This window comes from Gekko japonicus, unplaced genomic scaffold, assembly GCF_001447785.1.
Source record: "Gekko japonicus isolate JY-2015 unplaced genomic scaffold, Gekko_japonicus_V1.1 scaffold2251, whole genome shotgun sequence".
Taxonomy (NCBI): domain Eukaryota; kingdom Metazoa; phylum Chordata; class Lepidosauria; order Squamata; family Gekkonidae; genus Gekko; species Gekko japonicus.
Genome location: NW_015167601.1, coordinates 44,849 through 60,158, shown reverse-complemented (window position 1 = coordinate 60,158; position 15,310 = coordinate 44,849). Strand labels below are relative to the sequence as shown.

At 44.8% G+C, this 15,310-nt stretch overlaps 1 protein-coding gene across 1 annotated transcript in view; it reads right to left on the bottom strand.

Moving 5' to 3' along the window:
* The window catches only part of COL6A3 (collagen, type VI, alpha 3), a 175,927-nt gene that overhangs the window by 120,912 nt on the left and 39,705 nt on the right, over positions 1-15,310 (bottom strand). The window contains exons 2-4 of the mRNA XM_015413993.1: positions 15,090-15,230; positions 13,125-13,742; positions 5,593-6,195 (exon numbers count right to left, since the gene is read on the bottom strand). Of these exons, the coding sequence (XP_015269479.1) occupies positions 5,593-6,195; positions 13,125-13,742; positions 15,090-15,180 (1,312 nt within the window). The 5' untranslated portion in view covers positions 15,181-15,230. The remainder of the gene's footprint in view (positions 1-5,592; positions 6,196-13,124; positions 13,743-15,089; positions 15,231-15,310) is intronic.

The following is a 15,310-nucleotide window of genomic DNA, read 5'->3' as shown; positions in this document are numbered from 1 at the left end:
CTCCCCACTTTGGTTTAAGAGCTGACGCTTCTCTCCACAGCCAGCCAACATTAAACATACCTCCTGGACTGCCTTCTACTACCGACACCGAACATACCTTCCGGTTTGCCTTCTCCCACCACCTTATCGAACTGGGCCTCTGTCCCTACCACTACCCCAGCATTAAACTCCCTCCTCTGCCCTTTCTCAAGCCACAAGGTCATTTCCTGCTCTACCCTCCAGCCTTGGCACATCCTCTCTTCTCACCTTGGCAGACACGGTCGTGTCTCCTCGTTCCTTCCCTTCACCCAGCCCTCCCCACCTCCTGATGTGACACACAACCTCTTCAGTTAGAACGAGAGGAGACAGATGATGGGCACATCTGCACCCCGTTCCCTTTGTGAGCAAGAACAGGTGTGGGCTCATCCAAACAACCTCTCTCTTGTGCTTACTAAAGTGCCTGACCGAGCACCAAGCTCCTGGAACAAATAAAAAATGCATTAAAGAATTTATACTAATCTTTACATATATTTTTTTAAAAAAAAACAAAACTAATTTGCCTGACAACATAATGCAGTAAAGACAACTCATAAAGATTTGTCTACAAAATAGAATGAGGCTCAGGGCCAAGATAAACTATGAACTTTCGTAACATATGAACCATTTAACTATGTACCTAGTTATCAGGTGCTGATAAGTACCACCGTTTGAGCATTGCATGAAAGCTCAGTGTGGGATAGTGTAGGTCCATAAAAGACACTGGTGAAACAGTCTTGAATAGTCCAAACTAGCTCAGGCTTCTCATAGCTTGGAAGCTACACAGGGTAGGTCCTGAATAGTACTTGGATGGGAGACCTCCAAGGAATACCAGGGTCATGAAGCAGAGGCAGGCAATGGCAAACCACCGCTGCTTCTCTCTTGCCTTGAAAACGCCATGAGGGGTTGCCCTAAGTCAGATCTAACTTCAGAGCACTTAGTTATTATTATTATCATCAAGCTCACTGGGTGGTCTGGGGTCAAGCTCTCACTTTTGGCCTAAACTACCTGATAGGATTAATTATAAAGCTAAGGGGGTGCTCATGGAAAGGCAATGTATGCTGTCCTGAACTCCATGAACAAGGATAGAAGGGTAGCCATGCCATTCTACCTGCCTGTCGTTTTCTTATCCAGTAATGTTGGGAAGTTCTGCTCACCAAAGACACTGTTTGCTTAAGTCTTGGACTTACTCTGCTATACCCTGAAGCAGCCTATCCCATTTCTGTAGTTAATATGCTGCCAAGTGAAGTGACTGCCGTCACAGCCCAAAGATACTCTGTGCGCGCTCTGAAGCATCATTTCCTCACGTCATGACATCTGCATAATGTGTACCCTGCAACCGGCATTTATGACTTATTCGGCCATTCCCTGTGACAGGCAGGCATTCACGTCAACAACAGAAAGGTACACATGAAGCTGCCTTATACTGACTCAGAACAGTGTTCCATTAAGGTCAGTACTGTCTACTTAGACAGGCAGCAACTGTCCAGGATATCCGGCAGAGGTCTTTCACATCACCTCCTGCCTGGTCCTTTCAACTGGAGATGCCAGGGATCGAACCTGGGACCTTCGGCATACCAAGCAGGTGCTTGACCACTGAGCCACGGCTCCTCCCTAGGTAGCTACCTAGGTAGCTGTGTTAGTCTATCGCAACAAAACAAAACAGAAGACCAATAGCACTTTAAGGGGCCACTGGACTTCTGCTTTATTCAGGTTAACAGACAAATGCCTCCATCCAGTAAAATCTGACAAATGCTGCCTCTAAGCTGTGGAGCCTTGTGAGCAAAAAATTCTACTTTGTGAGCTACTGGCATTAAAGTTGTGAGCGAGCGATTGGGCTACTGCCTAATTTAATTTGCTCTGGAGCCATCCTTCCTGAGCTAAGACAAAAATGTGTGAGCCGGAGGCTTAAAAACTGTGAGCTAGCTCACACTGACTCAGCTTAGTGGAAACACTGGCAAGACACTGATTTTCTTTGTCAGTGCAACAAAAATAGTTTCCCTGTATTAGACAGTTCTGGCAGGTATGCCGTTTCTGTTGCCCTGAATTAACAGAAAATGCTCTCCTGAGGCAATTCATAAGAGGCTGCTTTTGTTCCGGCAGCAAGGGGCCCAAGGCTAGCCAAGGCCCTGTACCTTGATTTGGATCTGGCCTATGGTGGTACAGGCAAGGGCTGCCAGAGTTTCTATATGACAGGAGGCCTCCCACTGGCAGCCCTAGTTGCCCACCACCACTCCACATGGGAGGGGGAAATGGCAACACTGGCTACATCCTTACGTCACCTCTGGGGAAAACCTGGAAGTGACAAAGGGTAGCACTAGGAATCACTGGAAACTCAATGATTTTTACCACAGAGTCCCAGCAATTCCTAGAGCTACCCTATGTCACCTGCAGGTTTTCCCCTGAAGTGATACAGGGGTGCAGGTGATGTCATGCACTCCTCATGTCCCCCCTTCAGCCCTCCTACCAGTTGTCAGGCTCAGCCTCATAACTTAAGTGCAGGCCCAAGACGTGATACCTCCCAGTCACCTCCCACGTTACTGGTGACTGGGCATGAGCTGATCCCCTGTGATATATCAGCACCCCGCTCACTGGGTCACTCAAAGTATACCGCCGGATAAACCTGCTCCTCAGTCAATGCAGGAAGCAGAGAAAAGCTTCCAATCTTATGGCAGCAAACATTTCCAGTTTTCCACCTTCCTCCCCTTCTCAAAGACAGGCCTTTTTAACCTGAGAAACAAGAAAACTAGTAAAGGAAGGGGTTAAACGTCATCCAAATTGGTTTGAAGTTTTGTTGGTATTGAATGCGCAAACAAAACAAAAAACAGCCACCCTAAAATGGTTTTCAAAGTGGGGAGGAGCAAGTTTTGTATAGCACTAGTTCAGGGGTGTCGAACTTATTTGTTATGAGGGCCAGATCTGACATAAATGAGACCTTGTTGGGTTGGGCCGTGGGTGTCATAAAGTGTAACGCCAGGTAGTGGAGATGTAAACTTTATAAAGGACACAAACACAAAGGGCTTTTTTACTTAAAATAAAAACATGCTTAAAACATTGGCACTCTTGCGATATTTTGTTTATTTAACTGTGTCTGATAACTGACACCTCTTGCTCTGAATTATTGCATCAAAATGTCTATGCTGTTGCAATCTTGAGTATGCTGTTCAGGTGTGTATCTATAAGCTGCAAACCTATGATGATGCAGCAGCTGCAGAACTGGAAGAAGCAGCAGAAGACAGCCAGTTCCACTGAAAGCCTGATAGAAGCCCTCTAGGGGCTTGGTCCGGCCCCCGGGCCCCATGTTTGACACCCCTGCACTAGTTCTTTCTGTGGAAACTGAAATGATGTTTGCTTTCCACACATAGCTTGTCATGGAATAACAAGCGGTATGAAAAACCAGAGCAGTCCATAGGCATTCCAGCCACTGTTAAGTAGTTCATCTTAGTTTACTCAGCTTCTTCCAGAGCTGAAATATGTGCAGGAGAGCTCTTGTGTATTAACTGCATATATAATCTGAATTTTGGGATCAGCTTTTCAGCTTAAAATTTTATAGGAAGAGGTAGTAATGTTTTGTATATTTTTCAATGCCTTTGCATTGCCTGAAGCAACAATTTCAGAAACAAAAATGGGGATTAAACATTCGCTCGCCTATGGATTGTTACTGTCTCCCTTTCAGGTGCTGCAGCCAGTTTTAAACTTTAACTGGTGTTAGAATTCTAACCAAGTTCCTCGTCTCTGAGTTATTAAAATTATTAATACCACAATTAATACATATTAATTCAGGGATCCCTGTCTCCTATCACAACCTCTAAAATAGACCTTCAGCTTTAATTACAGTCTGTTTACGGTTCACTGAAGGACTATGAGGCTTCCGAGGCACACGAGTTACACAAATGATATACTTATTACTGAAAAAGAAGCATACACTGATTTGCTCCTTCAGACTCGCCCTATTTTAAGGACACGAGAAGCCAAAAAAAATTTTTTCCCCATCCTCCCTCTTGTAAAAATGCAAACTGACCTTAGCTAAAGAACTTCATGATGTGTATATATCTCAGTACAACGCTCAGTGTGAGCATTTGCATTTCTCAAGCCATCATGGAATTTGCTCTTGAGATGTTTCTCCAGAGGGGGGTTATTTGAACCTGTCTAAGGAGGTGGCAGCTCACAGGCAACGCATGGACTTCTTTCTGACCCAGGCCTGTAACGCCAGGATTCTGTGGCTTGTGGGGCAAAAAGTTTTCTGGTGGGGCTGCCATTACCTGCCATAGTGAAGGGGGGTGGCGTGCACCCCTCTCCCTCCCCTCCTGCAAGATTTAAAGGGCCCTTCAGCTGATCAGGGGTGTGCACCACCTTCCCGCTTCTTCTCAAAAGCATTTAAAGGATCCCTCTTTAAATGGCTTTGGGAAGAAGCAGGGGGGCCTTTAAGAAGCGGGGGCTCCATTTAAACAAAGGGCTGGCCCTTTAAGGAAGGGGGCAGAGCCCCCAACAGCCCCATCATAGCTACGGGCCAGTTCTGACCTCTTGCAGATGCAGCTGTGGCCTCATGTCTAGCACGGTGTTTGTGTGAACCAGAATATCTGTGCAGAGACTGTATATTTATTTATTTAATTTATACCCTGCCTTCCCTGCAAAGCAGGCTTAGGGCGGCCCTTTGGGAAGGCAGTGGCTCTGAGTGATGTTTCCATGACCATAAACACCATGGCTGCTGCGCATGCCAGCCGTTGTAAAAGCTTAACAAGCCCTGAGCCAGCTACCTAAAGCATAAATGGCAAGCTTAACCAGCCCTGAGCCAGCTACCTAAAGCATCGATGGCATCACCCAAAATGCAGAATTCCTAACACGTGCAAGTAAAACAGGTCTGATCTGAAAAGGCTTTGAACAACGAACACGGTTTGAAGGTGAAGTCTGAGAGCATCCTTGAAAACAGCATAATCTCAGTTATTTAACGCATTGAGATATTTCACCATAGGTGGGGCAGCATGTGGATTTTGTTCTTCAAATGCCCCCCAAACCCCTTCATCACATCCTCAATTCTGCCCCCTCCTCTGCCAATCCAGGTTTCAATCGTGGAAGATTCACCAGCACGCTCTTCGCATCAAGGGCATTGCTCCCAAACACAACCTTGCTGATAGCAAATGGTTGGATGGGAGACCTCTGAGAGATCCTAGAATCATACAGTTGGAGGGTACCTCCAGGGTCATCTAGTCCAGCCCCCTGCACAATGCAGGAACTTCACAAATACCACACACACACATTCCCAGTGACCCCTGCTCTATGCCCAGGCCACAACCCCTCAAACTCTCCAGGATCCCTGTCCAAAATGGCCTGGAGAAAACTGCTTCCCGACCCCAAAGTGGCAATCAGCATTTCCCTAGGTGTGTACAAAACTGCCACAAGAAGTATACTCCATTGAATTCCAAAGGCAAGATATTAGGACAATAAATAAATTCTCAGGCTAGTCATCGGGATACCAATATAAATGAAATACTTTACAAGAGAACAAATAACTAAATCTTATATTGTTATATATATATATACACAAAAGAGTTGATTAAAAAAAAAAAACATACATACCTTCTGTAAGAACGGTTGGGGCATCTAACAAAATGAGCCTTTGGGCCACTCCCGCAATGTTTGGTAGTAAGAGTTCTTGAAGTTCGTCAAGGTTACGTGTGTCCAAGGCAATGAATACGAAGCTTCCATCAGTAGCAATGTGCTGAAGCTCTACTTGGTCAGCATTTTGGACCCCAATGCAAAATGTGAATACACTCGCTCTTTTGATGGCTAAGACTCCCTCTCTAATGTCATCGCTAGACTCGCTGCCACTTATCAACACTAAAACCTGCGGTACCCCTTCCTCTACCCTGCTGCCTCCTGACTTAGTGAAGTGGGTTTGGACCACGTACTCAAGGGCTTCCCCCATGTTAGCTTCCTCGCCACCGAGGAAGCTAAGGGCTTTCATGGCATCTAGAACATCGGCTTTGTTGGTGTGGTCGTCCAAGGAGAACACAGTTCTGGGTCGATCGCTATACGTCACCACCCCAATGTGTATCTGCTCATCTCCAACTGGGAGTCTTTCAAGAAAATTTGCAAGAAAATCACGAAAGGCTGCAAAAGTGACAGCGCCGACGTTGTTTGATCCATCAATAAGGAAAATAATGTCAGCGGATTCTTGTGCTTAAAAAAAGAGAGAAAGGCACAGGTGAAAGCATTAGACAAAGTGATTCCCATGCAAGTCGAACAGTGTTCTGACATGTTTCTTTGACGACAGACAAGAAACACGACTATGGAGGAATGAAACAGGACCGCCAAGGACAATGAAACCTGCCTGCTAGTTCTGCATTCTGATTGAATATGAATGATTCGCTCATAAATATTAAATCACACAACCACATTGTACTCTAAAGGATTCCCATTCAAGACTCTACCTGGGGCTTCTTCTCACATTGTGTTTCACTAGCACCGGAGGGTTACTCCGTGCACTTTAAAAGGCAACATCATGAAATGTCTCCTGGCCGCTTCTGACATTCAGTCTCTGCCACCAGGATTTCGGAACTCACTTTCTTTTGTGAGCTAATATGTGCCTAATAACTTCTCATCCAGGTATTTCTGTGCACACACAGGCTCAGGGTGGAATGCCCACCAAAACCTGCAAAGTGTGCCAAAAACAAAGGGAAAATGTCTTTTACAAGACAAGGAAGATGGGAGATATTTATACCATTTTGGTGGTAATAACTTGTTCCAGGTGACGGGGGAGGGGGCTTTAACCAGTTTTAAAATAACAGTCAAGGTATATGGCTCTTTAAGTATATTTAGCAGACTGTAATATTGGGATGTCTAGGCAGACATATTTTTGAAAAATATAATGCTAAAAGACAAACTACCCTAGCCTGAAGAAGTGTGCATACACACAAAAACTTATACCTTGAATAAAACTTTGTTGGCCTTAAAGGTGCCACTGGACTCAAAATTTTGTTCTGCCCTTGCCTGAATGGCCCAGGCTAGCCCAATTTCATCAGCTCTCAGAAGTAGGGGTGTCAAATTAAAAAAATTCGGCCCAATTCGGATTCGGCCAAATAGGGCGGAATCTGATTCGGTTGGCCGAATGACCCCAGAATGCCACTTTCGGCGGGCCTTCCCTGGCTGGCCCAAAAATGCCGCCGAATTTCAGCGGCGGCTTTCAGCAGCAGGCCAAATCAGATTAGAGAATCTGATTCGGCCCGCAGCTACCCGAAAGGGGATTGAATGGGCTATTTTCGGGGGTGCATTCAGTTCGGACAAACCGAATGTACATTTCTACTCAGAAGCTACGCAGAGCTAGCCCCGGTTCGTAGTACTTGGATGGGAGACCTCCAAGGAATACCAGGATCATTACGCGGAGGCAGGCAATGGCAAACCACCTCTGAATGTCTCTTGCCTCGAAAGCCCTCTGGGGTCACCGTAAGACATCTGTGCTTGACGGCACTTTCTACCACCAGCAGCCAGGCTGGGGGGGGGAGTGCTGGCCACAACAGATTGCAGGAAGGGTTCGGCACCCGTCACATGTGCAAAGTGTTCATTGCAAACGGCAGACCACCCCTCCCCACTTTATATATGAGGGATGCAGATCAGTAGCTAATGTAGGTTGGCTGCCCCTTTGCCATCTTTGGCCCTGAGAACCACCGCTTTAAATGCTGTAGATGGAGCGGGCACCTAAACCTTTGAACCCAAACTCCCGTGAGCGGCTGGTAATGCCTGCTGCTCTGAGACTTGATGGCACCTTACTCACACATCCAAAAGGCAAACTGCGGGAGATTCTAGAACCTCATCTTATACAAATATGCTTGTAGATTTGATTTATGGGAATGCTGTAAAACTGCACTTGCATCCAAAATACTTTTTTCAGATTTTACTCTTCATATACAACTACTGGATATTCAATCACGTAATGCAGAATCATGTTAAAAACAGGGTGAGGAAGCCAGCCATAACATAATTATCCAACCTTATACTTATAACATTTCCTAAATGGATCAGCTGGGATGAACCGACACTAACAATCATGGGAAGTAAGCTGGTATTGGATAAGATAACTCATTTGTCATCACTTATGACTGGCAGGAATGGCTTGTACATGCCAGTCTAAGAGGGAAGGAATTTGGCTCAAAACACGCACGTCTCGGGCAAACCGGTCTACTCAGCGTGCTTGAATTAATGGCCCTTGGTATGTCAGTCTCCGTGTGTAGACTCTGACCTGGTCTTTGTCCACCAGGAACCGAATATCAACCACTGATTAATTTCATACAAACGGCAGAGTGGTCCGCTCATGGAAAAGTTTAGTGCAGCATCACAAATCACTTAGCGGCAGCCTGATGTTACCAAAAGGATGTCATGCTTAATTTTCACAGCCCTAAAAATTTAGTTTCAATAATTTTTGAATTACAAAAGAGGTTATCAAACCTTGTTAAATACCCTGTTATTATCCCCGCTATTCCATTATTTTAAAAGCATATCTAGAACAAACCACTTTAAGATTCACCATTTATGATTTTGAAATAAAAACTGCTGCTGCTGCAATTTCTACTACAATATAGCTTTTATCTTTGTTCTGTTTAGTTATCTTTCCTGGACAGAGATGGATACTTGATTCAAGGGACTTGATCCAGATCTGTAGCCACTGGGTATTTTTGGTGGTGGTGGGGGGGGCAAGCCTATCTCACAGGGAGAACATCATAAAGGTGCCCTTAACAGAAGAGTTGCATATAAATGATAGGCTCTGGAAGATTTAAAATACCTAACCTGTCACTTTAATGATCTTTGTCAATCTCTCTCTTTTTTCAACCCTGAAAAACTTCCTGTACTGGTTCTACATAACCAGAAGGTTACATGAAATTAGCTTGCAGTCGTTAAAGAAAATACCGCTGATCTCAAGGAAACAGAAAACGTATATATAACAGTTGGATAATTTGTTGCTACTGAAATACCATTCTAATGAAGTACATGATGAAGAATTAGGATGGTGGGAAATTGAAGCATGCTTTGTTACACAACTAAGCAAAGAACGGCTGGCTCGGAAGGAAAGCGGTAACTCAAAGTCACGAACTGTGACCAAATATCTCAGGGCAAACCCAAGTCGCTATTTAAAGAGACTTTATTATTCGCAGAATGTGAAAAGCACCAGATGTATCCCTTGGAATATGGATACAATTGAATACAATCCAACATTATTTCATGCCACATCATTTGAAGAGGAGAGAAAATAACAATAAACAACATACATATATCCTGGAAGCCAATAAATGGAAATATGGTGTTGTGCCTAGATGTATACGTCAATTTACAAAGTAAGTCAGCTCTCAGTTTGCTGTTAGAAAACACAAACTCTTCTCAACATTATTTTGGGACACTGGTAGCAAGAACCATGTTGTGGGATATGTACATTCTGCATATTTTGGTGCATCTCTTTACAGAACTATCCATCAATAATTCAAGCAACCAATGTGCATGGTTACATAGTATAAATTATATAAATTAAATTAACATCCCTTCTCTGCCGGGTGTCTTGAGACGGCATGGTTCGGAGATTAAATAGAAACTTCAGAGCAGAGAACCACAAAGTATTGGTTCCAGAGCTTCAGACAGTATGGTGTAAATGCTGGGAAAGAGAGCCTCGAAGTATATTTCTCTGGGCCCATGCCTAAGCCCCTTGAGGGACATTATGCATAAAGATGAAGGGGAAGGAGTTCTTCCATATCTGTGTCTCTTGCACATTCATTAAGCCTCTGAAAGAGCTTACAGAAACTACCTCCCCTCCACGCCACCTTAGGCAGAGCCTTACAGAAAAATCTGGAGGTGGTGATAAATTCTAGTAAAGCCAGAGGCCGAAGTCCTGTCTGGCAAATAAAAACTAGCCTCAGTGTCTGATAAGTTTAGTTAAGACACCGGTTGGAAGAAAAAAAGATTCTTAACGATATTGAAAAGGGCCAGCTCTTCAATAAGGAAATACCTCCCGATTTCCATCAGAAATAAGGAGCTTGCTCCATAATACCTGAAGAAAATGAGTAAAAACTGTGGCTGGGCAGTGCATCATGCAGCAATGCGGTAATGAAGAAAAGGTACTCATGATGGAGTTGATGGGATGAGGTTAATTTGACAAGACAAGATGAGGGTTAGGACTCCGGTGGTGGTGGGGGGACACACACACGGCTGTTCTCTTGCATCACTCGAAATGCGTCACCTCCTTTCATGCACCCCACGGTATAAAAACAAAGGTCTGACCCCTTATCTTTGTGCAATAATCCATTATATCAGATTAAACCTTTTTTTTCATATTTGTGATTTCACATTGGTCAAAATACTCTGCAGCAAAGTGTTCCTGTTCTGCTGTTTCCAATATGAAGTAGCCAACAGTAAAGCAAATGCAAAGTGCTGAATTCCAAAAATGATAATTCACTCTCTCCCTTTCCTTTCTGGCTTATCAGGAGGGGTGGCTGTCATGTATACTGGGGTCTTGCCGGGGGGGGGGGCAGTGAGAAGAAAGATGGAGTTGCCAAGTTGAAACCTGGAGATCCCCCCTGTTCCCCTTTAAATCTATGGAACTGGGTGCGGCAGTCATGGTTTCTCCCACTCGTTTCCCTTCCTTTTTTCTTTCCAGCACACCTGAAGTCCTGCCACTACCACAGGGGCAGGAGGGACGTGGGAAAGTTCTGGGAGAAAACCAGGCAGATGAGGTCAGGTTACCTGACCTCATCTCCTTTTTCAGCAGGTCTGTCCCCGCATCTGTTTATCCTGGGACAAGAGTGGGGCGAAACCAGGGTGACCTCAATGTAATGTGGAAACAAAAAATGTTGTCGTTGTTGTATAGTCGCACAGTCGAGTCCGACTTTTCGCGACCCCATGGACCACATCACGCCAGGCCCTCCTGTCTTCAATAATCCTCCGGAGTTCGCTTAATTTCATGTTTGCTGCATCGATAACACTGTCTAACCATCTCATCCTTTGCCGTTCCCGTCTTCTTTGACCTTCAGTCTTTCCCAGCCTCAGGGTCTTCTCCAGTGAGTGCTCCCTTCTCACCTGGTGGCCAAAGTATTTGAGCTTCAGTATCTAGCCTTCCAGGGAACAGTCAGGGTTGATTTCTTTTAGGACTGACTGATTTGATCTCCTTGCAGTCCAGGGGACTCTCAAGAGTCTATTGAGATATATGTCGGAGTGATAGAGGTAGCAAGCAGTTACTATAGATCAGTTTGATCTGTTTGTCAGACCTAGCTGTCATGCTAGTAATCATGTAATTACAGCCAGGTGTTTTCTAGCAGGTGTTGCTCTTTCAGGGCATGTTAGAGTTAGTGATTACATCACCCTGTTAGAGATTGGCTGGGGTTTAGCATAATAGCTATCAGTTTAGTAAGCTAGAGGGGACTCAGTTCTCCTAGACTAAGGCACGACATGCTGTTCAATAGCCTGTAAATATCTCTGTGTATATTCACCTTTATAACTATATAAACTCTCTGTGCACCTTCATAACTGGTCAGTCTCCCGCTTCTTATTTACAACACCCAGTAGAGTCTTCTCCAGCACCATAATTCAAAGGAATCTATTCTTCGTGTAGAATGTAAGTTTAGAGACAGGGCTGAACCAGGATTTAAGGACTAGTGCAGAATCACGCACAGCAAAATCCAGTTGGAAAGTGCACTGAAAGTGGATTGAAAGTGGATTATTCAGTGTGTGGGACCGCAGCCTCTGGGTTGCTTACTGACAGCACAAATCAGGGCACCCCACTGGCTAGATGTTGCTTGTTGATGCAACCCAAATGCTTGTTAAATAGCAATAATAAAATGTAATTCAGGCTTGTAGCCTGATGGAGGTAGGGAAATATATCAAATACTTCCTGCAGTGATAGGAGCTGAGGGCATGAGGACTACTTCCTGGAGAAGGTCCCCCCCCCCCGTTTGTATATGCATTATATGTATGCAAGAATTCTAGCAATTAACCATTGGCAAGAACTGAATGTCTAGCTAAGGATATGGTTGAGCTTTGCATTTGTTATAAGACAATGAGATCCAGAAAAACTGCATTCACTTGGGACCCAATGGCTGTTCAGGAATAAGTCATTTTCTCAGACTCCCTGGCAGGGCTGTTGTGTGAGCATGAATGAAGCAAAGACATAATGTTATCTGACCTGAACCTGGTGGGGTGCACACGACTACATAAATAAGAAAGCTAATAAATGTGGCCTAAGGGATCTTGTGTTTGTTTGGCTTTGCTTTATAGTGTAAACTCTGCCAGGTCGAGTCTGCTGGAGAGCATTTGCACCAGGGAAACCTTTGTTTTTAACCCATTCCATGTGCATCTTAGGGCCTTTACAGACAATAAATCCTAGCTGCTGAAGAGCACCCCGATGTCTTGCTCTGACACAGCCCTTGCTGAACAGAGAAGTCACATTTTCACAGCGCTCAGACCGCAATACGCCATTCCTAGGAAAATGTCATTTCCCTTCAGCGGTGAAACAAGCGATGTCCCTTTCTCTCCCCTCGTGCCAATTTATAAAATATCAAAAATGTCTTACTTTTGCTTATAGTGTTAAAAGAATCCTCAGAGACCAGACATTCTCCCACCGTAGTACTTAAAAACATGGGAGGGCCCGTGCAACGGATAGAGGGAGAGATCTGCGACAACCCAGCATCATTTTGCAACCTATTTTTTCCTGCCTTTGCACGGTGCGCCCCCAGCATATTCCCTGTCCCGCTAGTACCAGTGCAGGGCTCAATAATATACCAGTCGCCATTTGGAATTCCATGGCTACCTAGTACTTAGCAAGGTGGGAATGACTGGTTGGTTATGTAAGAAGCAAGAGGTTTTTTTGGAACTCTTTTCAGATTGGCTGCGAAAAGCTTCTCTTTTGCCTGCTTCACCAGGGAGTTAGGGTTGCCAGCTATGAACTGGGAAATACCTGGCGGTTTTGGGGGGGCGGAGCCTGAGGGCTCTGTGTCAGAACTGTGTTACACAAAAAAAAAAAGAATAACGGGCGTCATCTGTAAAGGCCCTGGGATTGCACATCCAAATGGAACCGTTGCAACTGCAACGTTGCCCTCGAGTACAAGTCTTGCGGCGTCACAGCGGGATAGCGTTACCTGTGATGTCTTTAATCACTGCGTTGGCTCCAGCCATTTCTGGAGTCACAGATGAATGAACACTGGCCACTAAGTCTCCTATAATGCCGTGCAGGGCAGCAAAATTCTCTAGGTTGAACAGGTGCGTATCGAGGGGTTCGCTCGCTATTTCCTTTAATTCCCCTTCCACTGCATCCTGAACTCCAATGGCAAACATGTTGACATCGGCATATTTAAGAACAGAGGATGGCAGGACCACGTCATCCTGGGATCGTCCGTCCGTTAAGACTATAATAATCTGGGGGACTCCGTCACTCGCTCTGCTCCCAGCAACTTTAGTGAGGTGGTTCTGAATTAGGAACTCTAATCCTTCTCCAGTCTTGGTTCCTCCCCCTATATAGGTCATGTGCGAGATATGGGAGAGGATATCTTGCATACTGTCATACGTGTTTAACTGGAACTCGGTATGTGGGTATCCGCTGAACTGGACCAGACCAAACCGAAAATCATTTCCACCCACATCTAATTGCTTTACAACATCATACAGAAACTCCCGAACAAGTTGGAAATGTTCCTTTCCAATGCTCCAAGAGGAATCCACTAGAAATATTATATCAGCAGCGGCACCGTTTTTGACATCTTTAAAAAAACACATCAGTTCATGATTTTTCCAGAGGTCAGTTGGGGTGTGTGTGTGAAATAGTCTCGCGCAATTATTTTCAGCCATGCCCAAATCTGAAATCATCCTCAATAGGGAACCCAATGAGCCCTTCAAACCGTAGCAAGGAGAAGGAAAGAAAACTCACTCTGACTTGCCGTGGCTGATAATCGGATGGTATCATTTTATAGCTGGTTCATACACCTTGTGAATCTAGAACTGTCCTGTTTTCTGGATGTGGTATGGTCCAGAAAGATCCCCTCTGCTATGTAGATGTGCAAGCCAAGGGCATTGTCAACTTGTCCCCCAAAGACCTCATGACCTACAAATTGTACTTGAAACCTCAGAAGGAGAGCGCTGACCGCTTCAGCTACTTGTTGACTCTCCTGTTTGCAATTCTGAATACTGAAGCACCTCTACTTACATGGTATCACGGCCCAAGCCAAAGACTTGTTGAATCAGCAAATAATTCTGTGCTTCAGAACCGTCCATCCATTACAATGTTGAAGAACAGGACACTGTACCAATGGTATATAGCAGGGATTCCCAATCTTTCTGAACCTGTGGGCACCGTTGAAATTTTGACACTGTGTGGTGGGCCCAGCCACAAAATGGCTGCTGCAAAAGGCAAAGCCAGCCACAAGATGGATCTCACGGCTTAGCTTCAGTCAGACAGTGAAGATCTTTGTGCTGCCAAAGCAATGTTTTTAAAAATCAGCATAGCCAATCAAATCTCCAATGGCCAATCAGAAGTCTTACTGGGCAGAAACCCTACCTGGCCCTGCCCACTTTTTAAAAGCACTTGGTGTCAATGGGCACCATGCAGCCCACGCACATCACATTGGGGATTCCTGATATATAGAAATATGGTGTCAGCACTATATGCCAATAATCTGTGCAAACATGTATGTAAATGAGAAAAATCAGCTTATTCTTTGGTGCTACAGTGATTAAAATGAAGGTCAAAGGCGGCTCGCTTTATTAACAATATCCACATATATCCCCGTGCTATCTTTGCTTACCAAGAGAGATGTACTTTGTCTTCGAGAAAGCATGCATGGCAAATCAGGGAGCGGACACTGTACCCGAGGCAGCTACTGACTTCACCAAGATCTTCCTCCCGTCAATAAACCTTTCATGACATTACATTCAGTCCCCATGGCCATGTCAATATAGCATAAGGCAGACAGATATAAAACTCTCTGCAACTGGTTATGACGGGCCTCATACACATTTTTCTGCACAACTTCCAAAGGCAAGAGCAGGATGTGTTGTGATTTCTAAAACTTTTAAATGAGCTAAAGATGTGAGGGGGCAGAGATACATACCAAGTTTGGTCTGGGCGTCAGCGATGTCCCAACAGCCTGAGAGTAAAAGGCAAAAGATTGCTGCAAAGGGTAAATGTCGATGTTTCCACATTTTCTTTGGTTGGTGGGCTGGCTAGTTTTGCAAAGCACCAGTTTTGAGATCTGAAAAGAGAAGATAGGGTCAGAGAAATTCCCGTCCCTACTGAAATAAAAAAAAGAGAACTTTGCTGAATGAATTCACT